At 46.3% G+C, this 27,931-nt stretch overlaps 1 protein-coding gene across 7 annotated transcripts in view; it reads right to left on the bottom strand.

Moving 5' to 3' along the window:
* LOC136004465 (Wilms tumor protein 1-interacting protein homolog) overlaps positions 1–20,765 on the bottom strand; it is a 69,583-nt gene extending 48,818 nt beyond the window's left edge. For 5 of the 7 annotated variants that reach the window (XR_010608463.1, XM_065660954.1, XM_065660950.1 and 2 more), the window contains exon 1: positions 18,666–20,764. Coding sequence is in view for 6 of the 7 variants with exons in the window: in XM_065660954.1 (XP_065517026.1) it covers positions 18,666–20,067 (1,402 nt within the window). In the remaining variant the exon portion in view is untranslated. Of the gene's footprint in view, positions 1–18,665 lie in introns of all 7 variants that reach the window. The other 2 variants (XM_065660951.1, XM_065660953.1) reach the window with 2 other exon arrangements.
* Positions 20,766–27,931: the final 7,166 nt, after the last annotated feature.

Here is a 27,931-nt window from a genome sequence, read left to right as displayed (position 1 = left end):
GCTCCAGCCCCATACTGTGCAGGGGGCCTCAAGCTTCCTCTCCAACTCATGAAGAAAAGAAGGAGGACACCAACCCGGGAAATTAGGAATTGGTGACAAAGAAAAATAACAAAAGAAGGAGGAAAAGGACAATTAAAAGCAAGGAGCTTCCTCCTAAATCTGTTGTCCCCACGCAGAACCGCTTTGCTGTCCTGCAGGAGACTAACGAGGAAACAAACTTGCGCCACAAACAGCCGGATTATGCACGGGTTAATATCTCTACTGGCGCTACAAAGAAAAAGCGGCAGGTCGTAGTAATAGGGGACTCTACTTTGAAAGGGACGGAACCACTTGTCTGTTGGCCTGACCCCGTCTCAAGGGAGGTGTGCTGCCTACCAGAGGCACGGATCAGGGATGTTACAGAGAGGCTACCTGCTCTGGTAAGTTCCACGGACTATTACCCGCTCCTGGTGATCCATGTGGGTGCTAGGGATATAGGTAGTAGTAGACTGGGGACCATAAAGAAAGACTACAGAGCCCTGGGAGAGGTGGTTAGGGGCTCTGGTGCTCAGATAGTCTTTTCGTCAATTCTCCAGGACACAGGGAAGGACCAAGAAAAAGCTAGGAGGATTGGCCAGGTCAATAGATGGTTAAAAAGGTGGTGTCATAGTCAGGGGTTTGGGTGTCTTGAACATAGGATTGAAGTTAGTAGGCCAGGTCTACTGGGGGCTGGTGGAGCTGCTCTGGTAAAGAAGGGGAAGAACAGTTTTGGTAGGAGGCTTGCCAGACTGGTCAAGGAGGCTTTAAACTAGATGTGTTGGGGGAGGGGGGCATCATTCCATCCCAACACACCCAGTCAGTTGCCAACGCCTATAATAAATGCTTGGAACAATGTAGATATATTCCAGCTGCTCCAGCCAACGAGCCGGCTTCAATTGGAGCTCGTCTCAGATGCCTCTATACAAACGCCCATAGCATGGGGAACAAACAAGAGGAATTAGAGATGTGTGCACATCTACGGGGGTAGGATATAATAGGCATCACAGAAACATGGTGGGATGGCTCCTATGACTGGAGTGTTGGAATGGAAAGTTACAGGCTCTTTAGAAAGGACAGGCCTGGCAGGCGGGGAGGGGGACTTGCCCTTTATGTTAGGGATAGGCTGGAGAGTATGGAACTCTGTCTGGGGACAGGTGAGCAGTTTACAGAGAGTTTGTGGGTCAGGGTTAAAGGGAAAACAGCTGTGAGAGACATTACTGTGGGAATCTGTTACAGGTCGCCTGATCAAGGAGAACCTGTGGATGAAGCACTCTACAGACAGATAGGAAAAGCCTCATGCTCACAGGCCCTTGTTCTCATGGGGGATTTCAACCACCCTGACATCTGTTGGAACAATGGCACTGCACGGCACAAGCACTCCAGGACGTTCCTCAACTGTGTGGAAGACAACTTCCTTCTGCAAGTAATAGAGGAGCCGACAAGGAGAGGTGCCATGCTTGACCTTGTGCTCACCAACAGGGAAGGGCTTGTTGAGAATGTGGTACTACAGGGAAGCCTTGGATGCAGCGATCATGAGATGGTCGAATTTGAGATCCCCTGGACAGTGAGAAGAGCATGTAGCAAGCTCACTGCCCTGGACTTCAAAAGAGCAGACTTGGGCCTCTTCAGGAGCCTGCTTAGTAAGGTTCCAAGGGATATAGCCCTGGAGGGCAGGGGGGCCCAAGACTGTTGGTTTATATTCAAGGATCACCTGCTACAAGCTCAGGAGTGCTGCATCCCAACTAGAAGGAAGTGCAGCAGGAGGGCCAGGAGACCTCCTTGGATGGATAAGGAGCTGCTGAGGAAAACTCAAAGGAAAAAAGAGGCTTATAAAAAGTGGAAGCAAGGACAGGCGGCCTGGGTAGAGTACAGGGATGTTGTCCGGGAAGCTAGGGACCAGGTTAGGAAGGCTAAGGCCCAGTTAGAATTAAACATAGCCAGGGATGTTAAAGATAATAGGAAGGGATTCTACAGGTATGTAGCAAACAAAAAACAGACTAGGGACAACATAGGCCCCCTGAGGAAGCTTTTGGGAGAACTGGCTACACAGGATTTGGAGAAGGCTGAGGTTCCCAATGTCTTCTTTGCCTCGGTCTTCACTGGCAAAGGCTCTGACTGCACCACCCAGTTCTTAGAAAGTAGATGCAGGGGCTGTGAGAATGAAGACCTTGTGCCCACTGTAGGAGAGGATCTGGTTCGTGACCATCTTCAAAATCTGAACGCACACAAGTCTGTGGGACCTGATGGAATCCATCCGCGGGTCCTGAAGGAGCTGGCAAATGAAGTTGCTAAGCCACTGGCCATCATATTTGAAAAATCATGGCAGTCAGGTGAAGTGTCCGACGATTGGAAAAAGGGAAATATAACCCCCATTTTCAAGAAGGGGAAAATGGAAGACCCGGGGAATTACAGACCAGTCAGTCTCACCTCTGTGCCTGGAAAAATCTTTGAGCACATTCCCCTGGACAACATGCTAAGGCACATGAAGAACAACAAGGTGCTTGGTGACAGCCAGCATGGCTTCACTAGGGGGAAATCCTGCCTGACCAATTTGGTGGCCTTCTATGATGGGGCTACAGAATTGATGGATAAGGGTAAAGCAGTTGACGTCATCTACCTGGACTTGTGCAAAGCGTTTGACACTGTTCCACACGACATCCTTCTCTCTAAATTGGAGAGATATCAATTTGATGGATGGACCACTCGGTGGATAAAGAACTGGCTGGATGGCCGCACACAAAGAGTTGTGGTCAATGGCTCGATGTCTGGCTGGAGACCGGTAACGAGTGGTGTCCCTCAGGGATCGGTGTTGGGACCGTTCTTGTTTAACATCTTCATCGCTGACATGGACAGTGGGATTGAGTGCGCCCTCAGCAAGTTTGCCAATGACACCAAGCTGTGTGGTCCGGTTGATATGCTGGAGGGAAGGGATGCCATCCAGAGGGACCTTGACACGCTTGTGAGGTGGGCTGATGCCAACCTTATGAAGTTCAACCACGACAAGTGCAGGGTCCTACACCTGGGTCGGAGCAATCCCAGGCACAGCTACAGACTGGGCAAAGAAGAGATTCAGAGCTGCCCTGCAGAGAAGGACTTGGGGGTGCTGGTCGATGAGAAAATGAACATGAGCCGGCAGTGTGCGATCGCAGCCCAGAAAGCCAACCGTATCCTGGGCTGCATCAAAAGGAGTGTGACCAGCATGTCGAAAGTGGTGATCCTGCCCCTCTACTCTGCTCTTGTGAGACCTCACCTGGAGTATTGTGTGCAGTTCTGGTGTCCTCAACATAAAAAGGACATGGAACTGCTGGAACAAGTCCAGAGGAGGGCCACGAGGATGATCAGGGGACTGGAGCACCTCCCGTATGAAGACAGGCTGAGGAAGATGGGGCTTTTCAGCCTGGAGAAGAGAAGGCTGCATGGAGACCTCACAGCAGCCTTCCAGTACCTGAAGGGGGCCTATAGGGATGCTGGGGAGGGACTCTTTGTCAGGGACTGTAGTGACAGGACAAGGGGTAATGGGTTAAAACTTAAACAGGGGAAGTTTAAATTGGATATAAGGAAGAAATTCTTTCCTGTTAGGGTGGTGAGACACTGGAATCGGTTGCCCAGGGAGGTTGTGAGTGCTCCATCACTGGCAGTGTTCAAGGCCAGGTTAGATGAAGCCTTGTGTTGGATGGTTTAGTGAGAGGTATCCCTGTCCATGGCAGGGGGGTTGGAACTAGATGATCTTGAGGTCCTTTCCAACCCTAACTATTCTATGATTCTATAATTAGGAGCCACTATTACCTTCAAAAGAGGAGAAATCACCTTGAAAGTAAATGATCAACAGTACATAGAAATGCTAAGCCTATAACTGATCACACACCAAGCAGAAGAGAAGGTCAGGGAAGATATATTAAATCAGGTATTCCCAGGAGTATGGGCTACAAACGTACCTGGAAGGGCCAAAAATGCACCTCCGATACAGATCAAGATCAAGGAGGGAAAACAACCAGTTAGGGTTAAACAGTACCCTTTAAAGAAAGAAGATAGGGAAGGCATTTGTCCAATAATTGAAAACTTTCTACAGTTAGGATTATTAAAGGAGTGCCGATCTGATTTTAATACCCTTATCTTACCGGTCCGTAAGCCTGACAGATCTTATCGGGTGGTACAGGACTTGAGAGCTGTTAACAAAATCACTGAGGATCTCTACGCAGTGCTAGCGAATCCATATACCTTACTAACTTGCTTAACTCCAGAACTAACTTGGTTTACTGTTTTAGATCTTAAGGATGCCTTCTTTTGCCTCTCTCTCCATGAAACTAGCCAGAAAATTTTTGCATTTGAATGGGAAAACCCCAAGAGTGGGCGCAAAACTCAGCTCACATGGACGGTGTTGCCTCAGGGATTTAAGAACAGTCCCACCCTGTTCGGAGAACAACTTGCCAAAGACTTAGAGTCTTGGGAAGCTCCACCGGAGGAAGGAAGAATACTGCAGTACGTGGATGACATCCTAATTGCCACCCTGACAGAAGAAGCTTGTGTGGCTTGGACGGTAAGCCTCTTAAATTTTTTGGGACTCCGGGGATATAGGGTGTCTAAGAAAAAGGCTCAAATAGTAAGACAGAAAGTAATCTACCTGGGCTATGAAGTTAGCGCTGGACAACGAACTTTGGGACAGGAGCGCAAAGAAGCAATATGTCAAACCCCAAAACCTCAAACGATAAAAGAATTACGTACTTTTCTGGGCATGACAGGATGGTGTAGATTGTGGATTTACAACTATGGCCTGCTTGTAAAGCCTCTATATACACTCATTGCTAATGGGAGCAGAGACCTCCAGTGGACAAAGGAAGCTACGCATGCCTTCCGCCAGTCAGAGTGCTCTTATGTCAGCTCCGCCTTTAGGGCTCCCAGACGTAAGTAAACCATTCTTTCTGTTCTCCCATGAAAAACAGGGGATTGCTCTGGGAATACTAGCACAGAATCTGGGTCCATACCGACGAGCAGTTGCTTATTTCTCTAAGCAGTTAGATGCAGCAGCCAAGGGATGGCCTGGGTGTCTTAGAGCCGTCGCAGCAGTCGTGCAAAATATCCAGGAAGCACGCAAATTCACTTTGGGCCAGAAAATGACAGTACTAGTATCTCACACAGTGTCTGCCGTACTGGAAGTAAAAGGCGGGCACTGGCTTTCTCCCCAGAGATTCCTGAAATATCAAGCCATTATGGTAGAGCAAGATGATGTTGAGATAATGGTAACTAATATTGTCAATCCAGCCTCTTTCCTCAGTGGAAACGAAGGAGAGCCTATACATCATGACTGCCTGGAAACCATTGAAGCTACCTATTCTAGCCGTCCAGATTTGAAGGACACTCCTTTGAACAGCACAGAAACTTGGTTTACTGACGGGAGCAGCTTCGTCATCAGCGGAAAGCGATATGCTGGATATGCAGTTACTACCTGCAGAGAGGTAATAGAGTCTGGACCTTTACCTATAAACACTTCTGCACAGAAAGGGAAACTGATTGCTCTGACCAGAGCCCTGGAATTGGCAAAAGGAAAGACCATAAACATCTATACAGACTCAAAATATGCATTCGGAGTTGTGCATGCGCATGGTGTTATTTGGAGAGAGACAGGACTGTTAAATTCACAAATAAAAAACATTAAACATGCACAAGAAGTCTTAAGATTGTTGGAAGCAGTTCAATTACCTGGGAAAGTAGCGATTATGCATATCAAGGCACACCAGAAGGTTAGCTCCAAATTGGAAGAGGGAAATGAGCTGGCGGACAGAGAGGCAAAAGAAGCGGCAAAAGGTAGGATACCAACTGAAGGAGCACTAGTCCCTGATGGAAAGGTCTTCCTAGAAGGTAAGCCAAATTATAATAAGGAGGACCAAAAACTAATTGCAGACCAAAGCGGGATATTCAATGAAGAAGGGTGGGCTAGCACACCACAAGGAAGAGTAATTGTTCCCTCATCAGTGTTATGGTCCTTAGTAAAGAATGAACATCAAAAAACACACTGGGGAGCAGATGCCTTACATAAATATTTAATAAACAAGATTATAGGCACAAATTTATATGCTAATATCCAACAAGTAACTCACCAATGTGACCCCTGCCTTCAGACAAATCCCAAAATTACTCCCAAACCCAAAATGGGTCAAATTGGAAAGGGTAATGGACCAGGACAACAGTGGCAGATCGATTTCACGGAACTGCCTAGAAAAGGGGGGTATAGACATTTGTTAGCATTGACAGACAACTTTTCAGGTTGGCCAGAAGCCTTCCCAACTAGGAGTGCAAAGGCACGAGAAGTGACCAAAGTACTATTACAGGAAATAATACCACGCTTTGGAGTTCCAGCCACTATATCTTCAGACAGAGGACCACATTTTATTTCGAATGTAGTACAACAAATTAACAAATATTTAGGTATTGATTGGCAACTTCATACTCCCTACCACCCTCAGTCAAGTGGTCAGGTGGAAAAAATGAATCATCTAATAAAACAACAAATTGTGAAATTGGGCCAAGAAGCTAGGCTACCCTGGCCCCAGGCCCTTCCATTGGCCCTATTGAGAATTCGAACTAAACCAAGAGCACGAGAGGGACTGAGTCCCTTCGAAATTCTATATGGAAGACCATATGGAATTCAACAGGGAATGTCTCCCCAAGCGGGAGAAGAGACTATGAATGCCTATATAATAGAGTTAGGGAAGCAGCTCAGGAAAATTGAAAAACATGTGGCTGGAACCCAAAGCAGAGGATTGGATAGCCCAGTACATAATATACAGGCTGGAGACTGTGTATGTAAAATCTTTCAAACCTATAGGAGAAGAGGATCTTGAACCAAGGTGGAAAGGGCCATTCCAAGTATTACTCACTACCTTCATGGCTGTCAAAATTAAGGAGCAGAACGCCTGGATTCATCACACTCTAGTCAAAAGGGCTCCAAAGGCTCCTTGGAAAGTTACACCGAGTGGTAATGAACTGAAATTGAGACTCATATGCGTAAGATAAATGTATTACAGATAAAATGTTCAAAAATCTAATGTGCAGAATTTTAGCAAAAGTTTTATGTATGATTATATTATATCAAAAGGGGAGAGGAGCTATAAATCGTTGTTGGGACCGGTCTTGTTTAACATCTTCATCGCTGACATGGACAGTGGGATTGAGTGTGCCCTCAGCAAGTTTGCCTATGACACCAAGCTGTGTGGTCCGGTTGATATGCTGGAGGGAAGGGATGCCATCCAGAGGGACCTTGACACGCTTGTGAGGTGGGCTGATGCCAACCTTATGAAGTTCAACCACGACAAGTGCAAGGTCCTACACCTGGGTCGGAGCAATCCCAGGCACAGCTACAGACTGGGCAAAGAAGAGATTCAGAGCAGCCCTGCAGAGAAGGACTTGGGGGTGCTGGTCGATGAGAAAATGAACATGAGCTGGCAGTGTGCACTCGCAGCCCAGAAAGCCAACCGTATCCTGGGCTGCATCAAAAGGAGCCTGACCAGCAGGTCAAAAGAGGTGATCCTGCCCCTCTACTCTGCTCTTGTGAGACCTCACCTGGAATATTGTGTGCAGTTCTGGTGTCCTCAACATAAAAAAGACATGGAACTGCTGGAACAAGTCCAGAGGAGGTCCACGAGGATGATCAGGGGACTGAAGCACCTCCCGTATGAAGACAGGCTGAGGAAGTTGGGGCTGTTCAGCCTGGAGAAGAGAAGGCTGCGTGGAGACCTCATAGCAGCCTTCCAGTACCTGAAGGGGGCCTATAGGGATGCTGGGGAGGGACTCTTTGTCAGGGACTGTAGTGACAGGACAAGGGGTAATGGGTTAAAACTTAAACAGGGGAAGTTTAGATTGGATATAAGGAGGAAGTGCTTTCCTGTTAGGGTGGTGGGACGCTGGAATCGGTTGCCCAGGGAGGTTGTGAGTGCTCCATCCCTGGCGGTGTTCAAGGCCAGGTTGGGTGAAGCCTTGTGTGGGATGGTTTAGTGTGAGGTGTCCCTGTCCATGGCAGGGGGGTTGGAACTAGATGATCTTGAGGTCCTTTCCAACCCTAACTATTCTATGATTCTAAATCGGGCTACACATATCATACATGATCCAATTTGGGACCTAGCTCTCCCTGGATATACAGGGTATATGGGATCAGAATCTGAGATAAAACATCTAACCCTATCCATAGTAGTTTTCCGCGGTAATCAAACAATATACCCCTCTCCTTATGTTCCTCAGGAACAAAGAATAGTTCAAGGAACAGTGGGAGAGTTAGTCAGCATAGGGTGCCGATTGGATTGTAATAGAGACAATCTAGTATGTAAGTCAATGAAACATAAGAATATAATTACCTCCCAGAAACCAACTAAAATTAGTGTCCGTATTTCCCCGACTGACAAACAGAAGCAGGAAACAATCTGTGAAAGATAAACTGAATCAGATTGCTGGCACAATTTCACATTAGCACAGAATGTTGAGGTGGTTTGTCTATGGGCTCGTGACACGAGAGGAATATCAATGTATTTCAGAATAAATGTTAGACCTGCCACCACCCCTGCCATCTCAACAGCTACCTCCGCCAGCACTCAGACTCCCACTAAAAGCACTCAAACTTCAGGAGCCAGTACCTCAGAGCCCAAAATCTACGAAACTGGCCCATATATAATAGGCCCATATATAATAAGAAACACAGGTCAACGACAAATGATATTCAACCCAGAATGGTCCCTTAAATGAGTTGAATTACTAATGCAAACTAATATCTCTGAAATTCAACCAACCTGTTCTCCTTTCCTGAAAATGTCCTTCGAGGGATGGACAGCATGGGCACAAAAACAAACACCCTTGAAGAGCAGGAAACGGAGGGATTTGACTGGAATATTGGGAACAGGACTGGGGATCCTAAATGGGATCGATTTGGAAATACTAATGAATAAATTAGCCACCGCAACCAGAGATTTGACAATGCTTCAACAACCCTTACAGTCTTCTCTATTAGCATTAGGATCTAGTCAGTGGCAGATTTTGAAAGTATTAACAAAATGGAAAACAATTGAGGAACAGGACCAAAAGTTAATAGTAGATGCACTTGGTGTGGCCCAAGATAACGTATCCCTGGCTCTTAGCTGTATACAAGCACAACTGTGGATACAATCTGTAATCGCCTTAATTATAAGGGAAGGAAGTGAAGGGGTTTTTCCTATGGAGTTTTGAAAGGTTGTTTGGGATAATACTAACGATTTGGAAAGACAGCTTCAATCTTGGTGGACCCTGGTAAATTTCACCTATGACTCTACCACGGGCATAGCTACAGCCTTTGTGCTTACAATACGTAATGCCACAGTTTACACTATTCAACCTATTATTGCGTTAGGATTGAATTATGAGGGAACGGTACTTTATCCCTCTGAACATAGGTTGTGGGCTCAAAAGGTAAATGAGAAATGGCAGACTGTAAACTTGGAACCTTGTGTTACACGAGAACAACAAGGATTCATCTGTGAAGGCAATACCATCGAAACTATGGACATATGCCTTGATGTGGAACAGGGCATCTGCCATTTCGAAGTTCACCCAGATACAACTCAAAAGACTATGCTTGTATATATTGGCCAGGGCTGCATATGCATACGAACTATTTGTGCTTCTGTGAGAATAGACAATAACTATGAAATTGTAACTGTTAGGAATCATTCTAATTTTTGTGTTTGTAACTTTGTTAAGATTATTGGGTGTGACTTTACGTATTCAGCACCAGTTGCATCCTACCAGCTGATAAAATCCAATTACACAATGTACCACAAATTATCACCTACCCCCATTGGAATGGACCTTACGTTGGTGAAACAATTAATAAAACATCCTGACCTGATAAACATAATAAAAGAGGTCCAGGAAAATGGGAAGAAAACTTTAGTTACTGTTCATCATGACACAGAAGAAATATGTAGAGTTTTATTAAGGGTAAGACAAGACACAAGCCACCATTGGTGGGATGTACTTTTCGGATGGTCACCAACCGCAACTGGTATTCTGAATACGTTATCTCACCCCACTGTTGTTCTTTTAATATTGGTTAGTATTAGTTTTGTATTGTCTATAGGACTGTTTATTTGGAATTGGCGAATGTTACAACGTATAATGGTTCTAACCTCTTTGTCAAATGCACATGTTAAGGCATTAAAAGATAACTTCCACAAGGATTGGTCTAAGAAGAAGTTGCCTAAGAAGTAAAAGAATTTACTTATTTTATAGAAAAGGGAGGAATTGATGTGGACTATTGTACAAGGGGGGGTTAGATAATTATACAAGGGAGTTGTGCAAGGGTTAAGTTACATGGCCTACTCAATAGGTATATCACTCAGCAAAGACCTATTGTACCTTACCAAGACAGTTAGGGTTGAGAAATGATTTACTAGGGGCGGCTGCTACTTGCTAAACAATGTATATTGTTTAGCTAATGTTTCTGGTGCTTGCCGAAGCAGGATGAGGAAAAGCAAGGCTATTGATAAGAGGAAGAAATCATTACTTGGTTCCTGCTCTCTGGACCCCTAAACCGGCTGAAATTAACCTTGCGGTTTGGATGATGGCCAAACAAGCAGGGAGCATGCGCAATGACTGAAGGTGAAAAGTTCAGGACAGGACCGAGGAAGACTCGTTTACTTCATCTGAAGACCCTTGCCCACGACCACCAGGAGACATTGCACATGTGTGAAGGGCCTTTGAGCTCATTATAATACGAAGCAGGGATAGGAAATGAATATGTATAGGCGTATTATGTAACCTAATACATATGTAATACTTTAAAGGATAAATGTAGAGGAAAAGAACACTGGGCTGCACATGCCTTTGAGGAGAGATCCCCATGTGCCTCAGCTGACTACTAAAGCATACCTACTTTAGAACTTTAACAAGTTGTGGGGTTTTATCCATATATCAGTGGGCCCCATGACACTTCAGGCCATCAGGGCAGAGATGAAACATAGAGATGGACTCATGATCGAGGTGTGGACTTGGCAATGGACACTATTGCCCACGTTATTCACGAGTGTGAACACTGCACACAGCCTCTCCTGTTCTGAGAGACTGTTACAAGAGATGGAGCCTGACATCATGGAGCAGATGGACTCAGCAGCTTTATAGGGACTGGTCCATGCACTAAGATAAGAGTGCACTGAGATAAGAGTGATGGCATATTGAAAATGTGGGATCTGAGCATGACGTGAATGGTATGGAATAAGGGGTGGATACTGTCCTGGGTTCAGCAGTAGCAGTTATTTTTCTCCTTATTAGGAGCTAGTGCAGTGCTGTGTTTTGGTTTTTTGGCCTGGGAACAGTGTTGATAATGCCAATGTTTTTAGTTGCTGCTCAAATGTTTGGTCTGGCCAAGGACTTTCTGAGCCTCATGCTCTGCCAGGGAGGAGGGGAAGCCGGGAGGAAGCAGAGACAGGACACCTGACTCAAACTAGCCAAAGAAGTATTCCATACCACAGCACATCATGCCCAGGATGTAACAGGGAGTTTACCCAGAAGGGCTAGGGACTGGAAGGTTGGACGAGGTATCGGTCGGTGCTCGGCTGGGGGGAGTGGGGCAAGTTATTGGTCAGCTGGTGTTGAGGTGTTGTATTATTTCCTCTTGTTATTTCCCTTATCATTATTATTATTGGTGGTAGCAGTAGTGATTTGTGTTATACCTTAGTTACTAAACTGTTCTTATCTCAACCCGTGGGAGTTGCATTCTTTTTGATTCTCCTCTCTGTCCCTCCAGGGGTAGAGAGAGGGCAAGAAGGGGGGAAGTCAGTGGACAGGCTGTGTGGTTTATGGCTGACTTTGTTTAAACCACGACAAGGACCCATCATCATATTGCTTCTCACTTTCTGACAGTTTATTATAAGGTGGGTCCTCTTCGGCATGCATCATCTCCTCCTCTAGTGACATTCTAAAAATCTTTGCCCTCTGGACCGTCCATGATGACTTCTAGAATTCCTGGGTGACTGGGATTTTCTACTCAAGCTTGTTGTTTAATTAGTGCAGCCCACTTACTCCATGTAGCATCAGTTGCATGATCCACAAGGAAGAGCCTGCCTCTGAACATCCAGCCCAGCACAGGAGACCAGGGTGCCAGGAGCATTACCTTAAAATCAGCCAGAAAAGCTCTCCAAGACTCAATTTGGAGTTCTAGAAAGCGGGCATTTTTTATTGCAGTTCTGGGCACACACACAAAAGATTATGCAAAGGTGGGCACACATGCAAAACATTCTGCAAAGGTGAGCACACCTGTTACTTGCCAGCAGCAGCTATATATTCAGCATACTCATACCCATTTACAGCTTTTCCAGGAAATTATTATTTACTGATACATGATATTTCCAGGAGTTAACTCTATTGGCATCCTAATTAAACAAGTGCTTTCTTGATGACTGGGGGTTTCTGCAGTCACCAGTCATCTTCCTCACTGTGTTTACTGCATGACCTCAGTGCCTGCACATGCTCACAAGGTCCTAGTGCTGAGCTAGCAGTTGGTATGTCCTTGCTTATGTTCTGTTCCAGTCTCACTCGACATTGGGTGCCACTCTCACTTTAAAAACTAACATCCTTGGTCTTATTTACTGTCTCCTGCATTGCTACAAGTCCCATGATGTTTGTTCCCCTGTCAGCCAAACATTCCTTTCTCTCTGCATGCTACCAAGTTAGAAAAATTTTGTCTATTCTACTATCTAAAGACGCACACATTGTTAGCGTAAAATTTAAGCCCACATGAGGAGCTGTCATACAGTGCCAACCACTTCCGAAGTAGCTCAAACCCCTTCATAGGCTGCCAGTTGGAGTACAGCAGGCCTCAGATCCTCTGTATCTCCAACTCCAAAAGCCAAGCGGTCAACCTCAAGTCTTCCTTGGAGCTTTCTGCCAGAGGCTCCAGGTAGGACCATTCTCCCCAGCTGTGGTATAAAGCATATTGTTCACATCTTGCCCAGTCTGGACTGGTCCAAGGGCTACTGCATGAACTATCTCGCGTTTAATTTGTTCAAAGGCTAGTTATTGCTCAGGGCTCCATGTGAAATCATTCTTCTTCTGGGTCATGTGATAGAGAGGGCTTACAATCAAACTGTAATTTGGGATGTGCAATCTCCAGAACCCCACAACACGCAAGAAAGCTTGTGTTTCTTTCTTATTAGTTGGTGGAGACATTGCTGTTATCTTGTTGATCATATCTCCCATGGAGGCCCCTTGACCTTAACCTTTTTTATGGCAAAACCAGCCTTCAGAAGGATTTGGATTGTTTTCCTCCCTTTCTCAAAAACCTCTCCCACTGTATAATGTCATCAACACACAGTAATGTCAATGTATTGCAGGTTTTCTGGAGCTTGCCCCCGTTCCAGTGCAGTCTGGATCACTCCATGCCAGATGGCAGTGCTGTGTTTTCATCTGAGAAAAGGGGGGCACAAAATCACAAAATGGAATATATAAACCTTTAGAATCAGTTTTAAGTAATGTTAAGTTTGATGGCTTTGTAACAGTAGCAATGGAAAATTACTGAGGTGCATGATACATAGAAAAAAATAGAATGCAGCTACAGAACACAATGAGCATCCTTGTACAAGATAAATTGTTATAGTTGACACAGTTTTAAGACAAACAGTCTAGAAGAACAGGACACACGGATAAGGAGTATCTGGGAATGGCAAGTGTCCAGGATGGGCTACAGTTAACTAACTGATAAGTAGGAGGATAGGATTATTATGTCTCTGGTGCTAACGAACCAATTAAACTGGTATGAGCATCTACTGCGCGTGCTCCAAAGGCTGCCAGAAGTGATGAAGATTGTTGGAAGAAGTAAACGACCCTCAGAGACCACCACCACAATTCTGTACGCATGCGGGTAACTTTCTGGAAAATGATGTAATGAATGTATGCCCAGGGACTACATAAGGACAGCTTGTGTAGCAACAGGGAGACACACGTTAGGAGGAGCTATCCCCCATGTCTCCCGGCGCCGCAATAAAGAATACCTGCTTGTCAGCTTGAAAACTTTGTTGGCAAGTTTGTTCCTGGAGTTTTCTCCGCATCACATCCCTGGGGCATTCAGTTCCAAGTGTACTGGACGCCCCTCCAAGTAAAAGCCAGCTGTGGCCTGCACTCTGCTTCCAAAGGAATTGTGAAGAATGCATTGGCAATATCAGTTGTGGCATACCACTTGGCTGCCTTTGACTCCTGCTCATATTGAAGACCTATGATGTCTGGTACACTAGCGCTCAAGGGTGGTGTGACTTTGTTCAGGCCATGATAGTCTACTGTTAGTCTCTACTCTCTGTTAGACTTTTGCACTGGCCATATGGAGCTATTAAAAGGTGAGCAGGTCCTGCTGATCACTCCTTGGCTCTCCAATCTACCATTCAGCTTATGGATGGGAATCAAGGAGTCTCGGTTGGTGCAATACTGCCACCAGTACACTGTTCTGGTCATGACTGGCACTTATTCTTTGATCTTCAGTAACCCCACAACACAAGGATCCTCTGAGAGACCAGGCAAGGTAGACAGCTGCTCAATTTCCTCTGTCTCCAAAGCAGCAATACCAAAAGCCCATCGGTACCCTTTTGGGTCTTTGAAGTACCCTCTCCTGAGGTAGTCTATGCCGAAGATGCACGGAGCCTCTGGACCAGTCACAATGGGGTGCTTTTGCCATTTCCTCCCAGTCAGGCTGATTTCAGCCTCCAGTACAGTCAACTCTTGGAATCCTCCTGTCACTCCAGAAACAGAAATGGGTTCCACCCCTTGAGAGCTTGATGGCATCAGGGTACACTGTGCACCAGTATCCATTAGAGCCTTATACTTCTGTGGGACTGATGTGCCAGGCCATCTGATCCTCACAGTCCAGTAAACCCAATTGACCCTCTCCTCCACCCTGGCTGGTGACAGGGCCCCTCTAATAGCGATCATAAGAGTCTCCACTTAAGTCTCATGATAAGGAATACTTATCCCTTTCTACAAAAGTTGGAGTAAAATCAGCTCTTCATCTGGGAATCTGCTCACTGAAGACTGAAGCAAGAACTTTCTTGGGAGGACCATCCTTGACCATTGTTTTCTTCTTCAATTCACACACCCATTCCTCCAGAACTGAGGTAGGTTTTCCATCCCACTTGCTCAAATCTTCTCCATGATCCCACAGATAAAACCATAGGGTGGCCTGTGGCATGTACCCCCTACATCTCTCTCAGGAAACAGGGCACCTTCTGTTATTAGCAAAGATGCGGGTTGGTACACATGGGGAGCTGGATAGATTGTTTTTCAGTTTATTTACCTCCTGGGACAGGAGTTTTCCCACAGTTGAAATGATGGAAGGGTTGAGATTGCCTTCAAACTCTTGGAGATGGCGAGTCAATTCATCCATTGGTGGTGGTGCTGCCTCACTCCAGGTCATTGATGCCTATGAGTAGGCTTATGATGATGGCGCACTCCATGTAAGTTTCCACCACATTGGTCATGTACATTCAATTTCATATGGATTTATGGGTGCATTCCCAGCATCCAGCTTACGACAGATCATCACTAGAATGGCCAATTCCCTCAGGGACTGGATGCCTCTATCGTGGTCCACTTGGCTGAGTGACATATAATACCCTCCTTGTAGGTATACCTTTCCTTCACAGCTGCCAGGAGCCACCTCCAAAGGCGGAGGGCTCATTTCTCTTCTGCAACCACTTTGTCAATCCCCCCTTCCCTAGCAAGTGATCTCAGCTGCTTGGTTTCCCTACCTTCATGACCATCAGCCCCATTGTCCCAGCACTGGACTAACCAGGTGATGATGATGTGCTCCCCTGGAAGACAGCCGAAATTTTTCCATATATTCCACAGGTTGATTGAGGTCCAGGATCAACAAGTTACCTCTTATTCCTCTTCCCAATTCCTGTATTACTAACTCTTGTTCAGATGGCATCCCCTGTAGCACATGCATTGGGTCTTCATCTTTCTTCACTACATGGGTCACTCTTTGCGGCTCTCATTTGCTTTGCCCCTTGCTCACAGGATTAACCAATAGTGGCACAGACTGGTCCTTTGGTTCACCTGCAGTGTCTATCACTGGGGTTGGAGTGGATGCTGTGTTGTCGGTTGCTTTGCCATCACATCCAGAAACATCTTTTTCCCCTTTAAGGTGCTAGACAGTGTTGAGCAGGGTTCTGTAGGTATAGATCAAGCCCCAGTATGTTGCAGCAAGTTGTGCTGCTGTCCTGGCAATACCAGAGAGGGACACCTCTTTCACATGTTACAGTAGTTTTTCCAGACTTCACACTTGTTCAGGGGTAAAGTTCCAAAGCATTGGAGGAGCCCACTGGCCTAGACACTTGCCCATATGATCCCACACACCCTGCCACTCATGACTGTTCAGCCTTGGGGAAAATCTCCTGGTTCTCTTAGATTGTCATTTCACCTTAGACAAGACCTGAGCCTGACCCTGCTTAACTTTCAAGATCAGACAAAAAAAAAGGTGTTCTCAAGGTGGTATGGCCATGGATAAAACACATGCTGTATTCGTGGCAACATGCCGTTTCCCAGCAAAAGCAGCAGACAGGTTGCAAGGGTATCCAAAGGCCATACAAAACCTTTAGAATTGTCAAAAGCTGCTGTAAATAGCCCGGTGTGGGAGAGGAGAACATGAGGAAATGTCTCCTTCATAGGTTGACCCCCGAGGAGGGGAGAGCCCTTGCCTCCCTAAGTATAGAGGTGATAACCACGCTGAGAACGCACACCAGACCAGTTTCATGATCAACCCTTCAAGCCCCACATTAGGCACCAGAAAGAACTCAAACCAGGACAAACTGTCATGGCTTAAGCCCAGCCAGTAACTCAGAACCATGCAGCCGCTTGCTCACTCACTCAGTGTCCCCCCCTCCAAGAAGGATGGGGAGGAGAATCAAAAAAATTTAAATCCCACAAGTTGACTTAAGAACAGCCCAGCATAATACAAAACTGCTACTACTACTGCCACCAATAATAATAATAAGGGAAATAACAAGGGGAGAAAACATAAGACTATAAAAGGAAAGGGAAGAAAAAAAACAAAACACAAGTGATACACAATATAATTGCTCACCACCCACCTGACCCAGCAGCAATCCTGCCCTTCCAGGTAACTCCCCCCAGTTTATATACTGGGCTCGACACACTGTGGTATGGAATACCCCTTTGGCTAGTTTGGGTCAGGTGTCCTGTCTCTGCTTCCTCCTGGCTTCTTGTGCCCCTCCTCAGTGGCAGAGCATGAGACTGAAAAGTTCCTGATCAGAGTAAACAACCTAGCAACAACTAAAACCATCGGTGTCTTATCAGCATTGTTCTCAGACTAAAGTCAAAAACAAAGTCTGCACCAGCTACTAAGGAGACAAATAACTGTTGCAGCTGAACCCAGGACAGCCAATTTAGCCTCAGCAGGGACAGAACCCTCTCCTCACCCCAATTTTCCATCCCAGGGAGGACACCAATCCACGACAGCCTTGCAAGCTCTGACAGAAACAAAGCTACGTTTCCACCAGGTACTCCAAACATCACACAGTGATGTAGAGGGTTGACCAATGTACAGGGGGGTTGTATAAGAGGGGATGAAGGAATTTTGCCTGTTTAACAGAAAGCACTGTTTGCTAATACCTGTCAAGCTTGCCATGCAGTACCAGGACTTTTGATAAGGGCTATTGATAAGGGGGAGAAACAGTCTGATAAGGGGAAGAAATAGACTGATAAGGGGGAGGAACAGTTACTTAGTTCCAGTGAAGACAAGCTTTGTGGTCTGGACTTTGACCAGACTCCTAAAGAGCATGCGTGACGGCTAGAGGTGAAAAGTTCAGGCTCAAGGAAGACTCATTTACTTCATCTTGAAGAACCCTACTCACAAGAGGAAGGCTCATTTACTTCTTCTTGAGACCCTCACCCATGACCGGGGGGGGGGCACTGCACAGGCACAAAGGACCTTCTAGCTCATTATAATAAGAAGCGGGGATAGGACATGAATATGTATAGGCGTATTGTGCAACCTTATGAATATATATAACTTTAGAGAATAAATGTAGAGGGAAACAACACTGAGGCATGCATGCCTTTGGGGGAGCCATCCCCCATGCGTCTCAGCGCTGAATAAAAGCATACCTACTTTACAACTTTAACGAGTTGTGGAGTCTATCCGCGTATCAACAGATTTTGCTGAATAAAACACTAGAAGTGCTTCACCAGCCACACTCGTTGTCTAGAAGAGTTGTCACAGAATGGCAAATGCCAGGAGTGCTGGAGATTATCAGTGAAGCGTCAGCAGCCCAAGAGGGAGAGGCACACTAGAGTCACTGCAAGCTCCGAGAGCACAAACAGCTTCTGTAACACCTCAGACAAGCCTCCCGTCCGCACGTGGAAGGGGAAACGCCAGACGTCCTGGCAAACCGTTCGCAGACTAGACAGAAAAAAGATCACGCACCAGGAAAACGAGCTATGGTGGAAGTCTTTGAGACACCAGCTAGACAAAATTGTGGCTATACGGGCCTTCAGCAGGTACCTGGCCCGGAGCAGACCGGGCACCACACGCTTGCCTTCTCCACAGCCAAACCGGCCAGACCCCGCGCACTGCCGCCCCTCAGCCGCTCGCCCCCTCCCGCACCCCTCGCCAGCAGCTCACTCACCGAAGTACTCCTTCTTCATGTGCATCTCCAGCTCCTTCTCCAGCTCCAGCGTCAGCGCCTCCAGCCGCCTCTCCGCCTGGCTAGTGCCGTTCTCCCGGCACGGCGTCACCTGATAGGGGAGCTTGAATTTGGGTGCAGAAGCAGAACCTTTGGTCGGGCAGTAGGCGTAGGGGGACACCGCCTCGAGGGCGGCGGCCGGGTGCTGCTGGTCGTGCCGCGGCGGGGACAGGGCATAGATCTTGTGGTAGACGTCCCCCAGCTCCGGCGCGGCGCCGTCCTCCTGCAGGCCTAGCCTCAGCAGGGAGGAATGGGGCGAAGGCAGCTGCAGCTCGGGGCAGGCAGTCATGGAGCCGCGGGAGCTCCACGAGCTTTGGCTAGAAATGCTGGAGCGGGGGCTCACCACGGCGGCGCCCGCCGCGCCGCGGCCCTCGGGGCCGCAAAGGCTGGATCGGGGACTGGCCAGGGCAAGCCCGGCGCCGCCCGCACCCTCCGGCTCACCGCTGCTGCCCGGCGGGCCGTGCTTGCAGTCCGAGTAGCTAGAGCGAGGACTGGTGGTGCAAGAGCACTGGCTAGCGGTGCTGGAGCGGCGCTGATCGTAGCCCATGCTGATTCCGCTGGTGCGGTTGCTGCTGGGTTTGCTACTGCCATCGTAACTTGCGAGGCTGGCGCGGGGACTGGAGTGCTTGCTGGTGTCGCTGTCCGTACTAGTGTAGTTGGAGTGGGGGCTGAGGGTGGCGCCGTCGTACTGCACCAGGCTGGCCCAGGGGCTGTTGTACTTCTGACTAAGTGCCATCAAGCTGGAGCACGAACTGGGGAACTTCTCGTAGGACAGCGCCGCCGCGCCGCCCGGGCTGAAGAACTTGCCATGCTCGGCGGCAGGGCCCGGCAAGTAAGCGGCCAGGCTGATTCGTGGGCTGGCCGCACCATACTTGCCGTCCGGGCCGCTGCCGGGCGCTCGCCCGCTGCCCTTGGCTACGTAGCCGCCCTCGTAGGCGCTGCCCACGGCGTAACGGTAGCCCTCAGCCGAGTAGCGCTTACCCTTGTCAGCTAAGCCACTGTAGCAGGGCAGCGCCACCTCGAAGCGAGTGCACAGCCCCTCCTCCCAGCACGGCAGCCCCGCGCACGGAGGCGGCTCAGCGGCACCGAGTGGGTCAGCAGGCGCCACGGGTGGATAGGCTTTGGCGGGGGACAGCGTGGCAGCGCCGTTCGTCTTCCGCCCCCATTGCTCCGTCGTCACGTGGGCGGCGGCAACCTGTTTGGTCTCCTCCAGGTCGGGGTGCAGTGCCAGGTCTCGGCGGTAGCCGCTGCCGTACGAAACTCCCGGGCAGGGCTCGTACAAGTATAAATTCTCCATGAACTTAGTGGCCTTCAGTACCACGTCGTTCTCCTCACACTTCTCCATACTGGGCCGGAGCCCGGCGGCGTGAGGCGGGGCAAGGACAGCGAACTCTGCGAAAGCACAGCCCAGAGTAGAAAATGAAAAAAAAAAGGCATACAAAAAAACTAAAAAATAAAAATAAAATAAAACAAATGGAGGTTAAAAAAAAAAAAAGAAAGAAACGAAACACTTCCTGTGGTCCTGGCGGGATGCAGCTTTTTGGCCAGAGAACTATTCAGCGATGACCAGATAAAACAACTCAATCCTACTTTCTAGCCTTAAATAAGTCAATGACGCGCTGCGCGGAGGAATTTGCGGTCGGCAGCTCCCTGCCCTCACCGTCCCCGGCCAACCGCCCCGAGAAGTGGCCGTGGCACATCCCGCATTCCTGGGCGGGGGGTGATAGGCGGCGGACCGGCCCGGAGGGACTTTACGGCCCAGCGAGCAGAGCACGGAAAGGTAGGGACTCCTTTGTATAGGGCAGGAATGCGAGGAAGGAGACTGGGCGCTGCGTCCCGCTGGAATGTAGCTAATACCGGAACCAAACAATGATTTTCACCGAGTTAGTCAGGAAGAAGGCGGTTATGGCACTTCTCGGCGGCTTCCCTTCTTTTCCTCCCACTTTGGCCGGCGCTTGTCGAGAGCCCTGCCCGGAGCTGACTATCGGATGGGACTGTCACCGGGAAATTGGAGACTCGCAGAAAACCCCAAGGGCAGCCGTGCACGGATGGGTTTGTCAGGGAGGCAGGCGCTGATGTTCCCGCCTTCCGGGAGGCGGCGGTGGCGCTGCTGCTGCTTCTTTTCCCTTTCTTTTGCCTGCGGGACTGAGAGCTGTGATTAGTCCAGTGCTACCAATAACTTATACGTGTGTGTAACCCTAGAGCCGGGCAGGCTTTTTGGGTTGTGAGGTTTTTTTGTTTTTTTTTTTTTTTGTTTTAGGCCGTCCTAAGACATATAATAAACATATTGTGGCCTAAAATAATCTACAAATTGACACGAGTTTAAGCAAACATGCTACTGTGTAACTCTGCAAGAGCTTCATCTGTTCATCCACTAACAAGACCCAGCACCACTTGCCACTTACATCTGTACATGCACAAAAAAGACTGTCAGAAAACAATGTCCCCAAAATGGCTACTAAACTGATACCTCCCATACTAAACCACAAACTTAATTAAACCACAAAGTTAATTTTTTTGCAACTAAGTTGAAATCCCTGACTCATTTGTGTTGATGGCAGAAATGTTGACAAAGCCCTAACGATGGGTACCTGAGCCATGTCTTTACACTACTAGGTACTGAGACAAGGAGGCACAAAGTGTAATCAGTTCTAAGTAATATTAAGTTTGATAGCTTTGTAATGGAAAATAACTGCAGTGCTTGAAGGTAGTTGACATAGTTTTAGGTCCTTAGGACCTTAGTACAAAAAGTGTAAGAAAAGCAGAATAGAAAAACAGGACCTGAGGATGAGGAGTATCTGGGACTAGCAGATATCCAGGATGGGCATAGTTAAACTAACTGATAAATGGGATAGGATAATTGCTATGTTTGTGGTGTTAATTAACCTATTAAGCTGGTGTAAATATCTACTGGGGAGTATCCCGGACTAGCAGATGTCCAGGGTGGGAGCAGTTAAACTAATTGATAAGTAGTTAGGATGATCGCTATGTCTGTAATGTTAATTAAGCTGGTGCTTCAAAGACTGACAGAAGTTATGAAGATTGTTGAGAGAAGTAAACGACCCTCAGAGACCACCATCACATTTTTGTATGCATGCATGTGGGAAACTTTCTGGAAAATGATGTAATTAATGTGTAGCCTCATGAATATGTATGTATGCCCAGTAACTATATAAGGATGGCCTGAGTATCAATTACGGTGATACACGTTAGGAGGAGCTATCCCCCGTGTCTCCCGGTGCCACAATAAAGAATACCTGCTTGTCAACTTGAAAACTTTGTTGGCAAGTTTGTTCCTGGGGTTTTCTCCGAATCAGTACTGAACACCCTACGAGGAAAGAAATATATTGCAAGTTTGAGCTGTAGGCATTTTGCCATGCCAAGAACATTTTATCCTGTTATCATACCTAATTAAATATTAAAAGCAACTGTACTCAAAAATGTCCCCAGCTGTGGAGGACTGTTAATCTGTGTGTGGAAGGGTGGCAAGGGGAAAAGAAACTCCAACAAACCATGTAAATACATAGAGCAAGACCTGAAAAGAAAATCTGTTAGACATGGGAGAGGTAGTCACAGTGAATGTGAACATCCATGTGCAAATACAACCAGTCTTGGGAGTAAAGTGCTCTTTTCTGATATGTTTTCACATCTTTCATTACACTTTTTGTCAATCTCCTAAACAAGCTGTTAACTGTGTGCTGCCACAGTTTAGGACTAGTAGAACAAGTTACATTTCACCTGTAGTCTGCAGGTGTGTGGTGGCTGAAAGCACCTCTTGCAGCTGTGTGTCCTGGTGCATGCCATCTCTCCTCTAGCTAACACAGCATGGGCCTGTGTATCAGCAACAAAAGCTTCCCAGCAAATGTGCCATGACACAGAGCAGGATCAAAGCAGCAATTCAAGTCCTTGTTTCATTCAAGCCTTGGACTTTCTGGTAAAGCTGTCAGCAAAGACACAAACTGTATTGTTAACCACATGGCATGGACACATACCCACCAAGAAGAAAGAGAGGTTCCTTCCGCAGAGCACATGGAAATTGCCGTTAATTTGAGCCCTCCATCTACCCTACCTGGGACTCTTCACAACATTTGTTTGGGGCAGTAGGTGTCTCACAGGCTGCTGCCTTCAGGTGCAGGAGTTTCAGAGCTCCTTCTTCAATCCTTCCTGGGACCTGTACTAGGATGTTCTATCCCATTACAGACTTTGAACTACCTACTGCAATTTTTTATAAGGTTGTCTTCCTGAGAAACTAGGAGAGGGTCATATACAACCTGGGAATTTGGTCCATCAGAGCACATGTAAAGAAAAATTAAGTTTTTGTTTTGTTTTAATAAACTTTACAACTTGTCCTGGTTTGAGCAGCAGCAGTCAGTTTTCTCCTTCTTAGGAGCTAGTACAGTGCTGTGTTTTGATCTTTTGGCCTGGGAACAGTGCTGATAACGTGGATGTTTTCAGTTGCTGCTCGAATGTTTGGTCTGGCCAAGGACTTTGTGAGCCTCATGCTCTGCCAGGGAGGAGGGGAGGCTGGGAGGAAGCAGAGACAGGACACCTGACCCAAACTGACCAAAGAGGTATTCCATACCACAGCACGTCATGCCCAGGATGTAGCTTAAGAGTGATCCGGAAGGGGGGTAGAGGGACTGCAGGGTTGGAAGAGGTATCGGTCGGTGCTTGGCTGGGGGGAGTGGGGCGAGTTATTGGTCGGCTGGTGTTAAGGTGTTGTATTCTTTCCTCTTGTTATTTCCTTTAGCATTATTATTATTGGTGGTAGCAGTAGTGATCTATGTTATACCTTAGTTACTAAACTGTTCTTATCTCAACCCGTGGGAGTTGCATTCTTTTTGATTCTCCTCTCCGTCCCTCCAGAAGCAGGGGGAGGGCAAGAAGGGGGGGAGTGAGTAAAAGAGGTTTGTGGTTGGGTTTAAACCACGACACAACTTTAGATAACTTTACTATTAATCTAGCAGTGGGTAGGACATATTGGGAGGCCCCTCCGGTGTGCTCATGCGTGGAAGCTGTTTTTATAGTAAGAACTGCAGAGATGATGCTGCATGAATTCAGAAGTGTAAGCTACAGCAGGAGCTGCTTGTCCTTCTAGCTCTATCCTCTTGAGCCAGAAATCTGACCTTTTCCACCTTTTGAGGCAGCACAGTTCTATACTGCTGCTGCTGCTGCCAGCAGGTAGCAAGCTTCTACGGTAAGCCTCTTGCTATGTAAGTCATTAAAGCACTGTTCGCTGTATCAAGCATGGTTCTGATGTTCCAACATGCGAGTGTCAATCTGGACACACCTTTGGAGGCAAGTGTATGCCTTTGTCTCTTTGTCTTTAATCGACTGCAACAAAAGATGTTGGTTGGCTGCGGCTAGCCAACCAGGTGGAGGGGGAGATGAGCTTTGGTTAGGCCACCTTTTCTAGGCCTCTCTCCATATGGAGCAAGCAGTGCTCTCCTTGAAAAAAGGCTGCTTGGTCATTCAGGATGTTGCCGAACAAGACTGTCATCTTCTGGGTCAGTCTCAGGCGACCAGTGTCCTGAACCGCCTGCATGCAGGGTTGGGTCTGCGAATTCCAGTGCACCTTATCACCTGCTGTTTCGTCCTTCGCCTGACACTACAGGGCTTTGCAAATGTGGGTAAACCCTTCGGGCCTGCACAGAAGATTTTTTAGGTGAGGCACAGCGTGCGCAGAACTGGCCCCACCCTTTACACCTGAGGTTTATCTGCCAGGGCCTAGCGAGCTTGGACGGTGACAGCAAAGTCCTCAAGTCGTAGGTTTGATTAGTGTCCTTCTCTTAGATGGATGGCCTTACAGGGCTATATGAGCTCCATCTGCCTGGGTTTGAAGTTAGAGTTGTCCTTCTCCTAGGATAGTTGCCCTAAGGCTAGTGAGCTCATCCTGCCCATGGACACACTTTGTCTGGCCCTTCAGTTGAGACCTGTCTGGTATGGGAGACCCTAACAGAGGCATAAGCCACCACCAGCATAGCTCCCAACCTCACAAGGGCATGCAAGCTCTTTCCCCATGACAAGGGGGTGTCCGTGAAAGAGTTTAGTCTGAGAACAATGCTGATAACACACTGATGGTTTAGTTGTTGCTAAGTAATGCTTACTCTGATCAAGAACTTCTCAGTCTCTCATGCTCTGCCAGTGAGGAGGGACACAAGAAGCCAGGAGGAAGCAAACACAGGACACCTGACCCAAACTAACCAAAGGAATATTCCATACCACAGCACATCATGCCCAGTATATAGTATATATGGTTTTATTTTGGATGGGGGGACTGAAGTTTTTATTTTCTTTGAAGTGATAGCTATCTTGTGTTTTATATTGCTTTGTTTTGCTTGTTTGGGTCCTGTATGTTAATTTGTGTTGTGATAACTTTAAGACTAAGCAAACTTTTTGGAATATAAAGTTTGGATATTAATATATATTTGGATTTAAGTGATTTGTTTGTAAATCACCTTGTTCTGACATGTTTTTTAAAATACTCATTTGCAGTTGATCACAGCTTTTAAAAACTGAAATTATTGACTGTTTTAGGGCACCATCTTCTGGTAGACAGAACACATTGTATTTGAATGACTGACTTTGCAAGGCACAACTATTTATTTTTTACTAACACTACTCTGCAGGTGTACAGGTCATTTCTCAATCTGCAATAAAACACTATTTAACATTTTTTACATTCTTCTTATTCACTGCAAATGCAGCTATTCACTGTGCTGCGCAAATTTAACTTGGGACAGGCCCCCGTGAAATTCCAGTTGCAACAGACTCTTTGTGGATGTGCTAGGTTAGGTAAACAACATATGTCCATACACTTACAATTAATGCACCATTTATGGCTCTTATTTATTTTATAGTTTCATCTTCCACTTCTTTTACATATTTCAGATAATAACACTTCTGGCCAAAGCACTTCATTGGCTTATACTTTGGAAACTGCACATGGCCTTAGTCATGCTTCCTTACAATCACAGGACACAATCCCTGTATATTCAAACACAAATAGCTTAATAGCAGCTACTACATTCACATAAATACATAATTTAGCTGGCCAGCTCAATTAGCAGTGCACCCACTTGGTACTTTTAAGGAGGTCTCAGGTTATACAGCTTCTTAATTCAGAAATTTGGAAATATAAAGACAAACTTGGAACTCTACAGAGCTAAAATTTATCTTGACGTGATAAGAAAATTTTGATTATGATACTGCAAACCATCGTCTGGCAAAGAAATCAGATAGCATTAGTACATTTAATAAAACCCAAAAACACTGTGAGGGTCAGACTGCTATACACGTGCCCCTATTCTCTACTGGTGAAAAGCATTAGACTAACTGTATGCATCTCTTCATAGCCATTCAAGAAACGAGACAGGCTATGAGCACTGACCTGACAATACAATGCAGTTTGGCTATGATGAGAAGGATCATTTCAGAAGAAGGAGGACATTAGTTTGTGGAGATTACCAATTACATTTCATGGTATTTTCCATATAAAATGGTATTACAGAGATAACACTTGTTAACTGGAAATAATGAACACATTTGCAAGAAGTATAGATCTTTTCCATAAGCAATGGACCTAATGAAGGATGTTCTCCTACAGGTCTGTATTCTATATCCTTTGCATTCTCCAGCTTGTAACCTCCTCTCCAAATCCCCAGTAATGCTGCAATCCTGTTGCACCCTTTGTCCCACAGAGCTCTCCCACTGCTACAAACTTACTCTAGTCCTCAGCCACTATAAGCAGTACCCTCCAGGTTCCTTCCACCATATTCACCTATACCTCTAAACTTGTTAGCGTTCTTTTATCTCTGGCACTCCTCTATAACATCTTTATTTCTCTCCCAGGCCCACATACATACCACCTTCTCTCTGTCCCCTTTATAATGTCCACAGCTCCTAGCAGTTTCCTAAGCTCCTAGCTCTGTCTCTTGGCCATACTTTTTTCTCAGCACTCTCCTGCTACCTCCAGTTATCACTGGTTAGATGCAAACTGCCACATGGATTTGCATAAAGACCTGGCACAGTACCACACCTCAGAAGGTTAAGTGCTACTGTAGAAGTGCTATCATGCATTTGTTTCTCCTTACCTACAGCCACTTGTGGAATTGCAGTAGCTTTGAGATAACTGATGTAATTGCTTAATGTTTGCAAGCAGCTTCAAATGATGCTGGAGAGGAGTGGCAGAACAATTCCTTATCTTTTCTTTAGGAAATCATACTGAAAATTTCTTGCCATTTCTCATGTGGGTGGAGTAGTATGCTGATGAGAAAGAAAAAAATAATGACGTGTACCTAAACAGCAATTTTCCTCTCTTAATAGAAACAGATATCAAACTATATCTAGGAGTACCCTTATTTACTTCACCCTATTCCTCCCTTAAAGAATCATAGAAAGAAGAATCAAGACCTCCAAATCAAAGCACTAAACTGCCTCCCCCTCCTATTCTGGTGTCTGCAGGCGTATGTTATCTGTAATCACTCTGTTTAGACAGCAGCCCTTAAGTCATCTTGGGTAAGCAAAACACAGATGACTGACTTGTGCAAGATTTGCTGTGTTACTTTGATCCTGGTTTCTGCTTTTCTTGCATGTTCAATATTTTAGATGCACAAAACTGATGGCTTCTGGTCCTTATAGCTGCAAAGAGAAGAAAGAAAATATCTCTACCTATAGACACAGAAACAGAACACAGGGAAAAACCAAATCTGTGTTCCTTAATTCAGTGTTTATTCAGTATTCTAATCCAAACTTTAAATTTTGGGTCAGTAGCAATATTGAACTAATAACATACAAAGATACATTACTGCGTTCAGCTACAGTAAAGTATTCCACTATCTTTCTTGTCCTTTTCATATGTGGCACTGGAATTCACTAAGTAAATAAAAAAATACAAGCATCAAGAATGAATTGTTACTGTGAAAAGAAGCTATAAAAGTTTATCAGCGTTACAGAATTTTGCATCAGTATAAACAACTCAAGAATGCTGTGTGACAGAAGAGCAATTTGTAAACTGATGTAATGAGCCTGCCTCAAAAACTGTTAGTGAAGACAGAGCCTACATTAGGATTGCCAAGCTAAGGCACTGGGAAGAATTTCTCCCTCATTTTAACATTTCAATCTTGTTTTCCAGCTATACTTCCTTCCATATCAGTATCACTGCTATTAGGCATTGAAGAAGTTGTCAGTTGAAAAGTGGCTTGCTTTAG

The sequence above is a fragment of the Lathamus discolor genome, chromosome W (assembly GCF_037157495.1).
Source record: "Lathamus discolor isolate bLatDis1 chromosome W, bLatDis1.hap1, whole genome shotgun sequence".
Lineage (NCBI taxonomy): Eukaryota > Metazoa > Chordata > Aves > Psittaciformes > Psittacidae > Lathamus > Lathamus discolor.
This window is presented reverse-complemented; position numbering and strand designations above follow the sequence as displayed.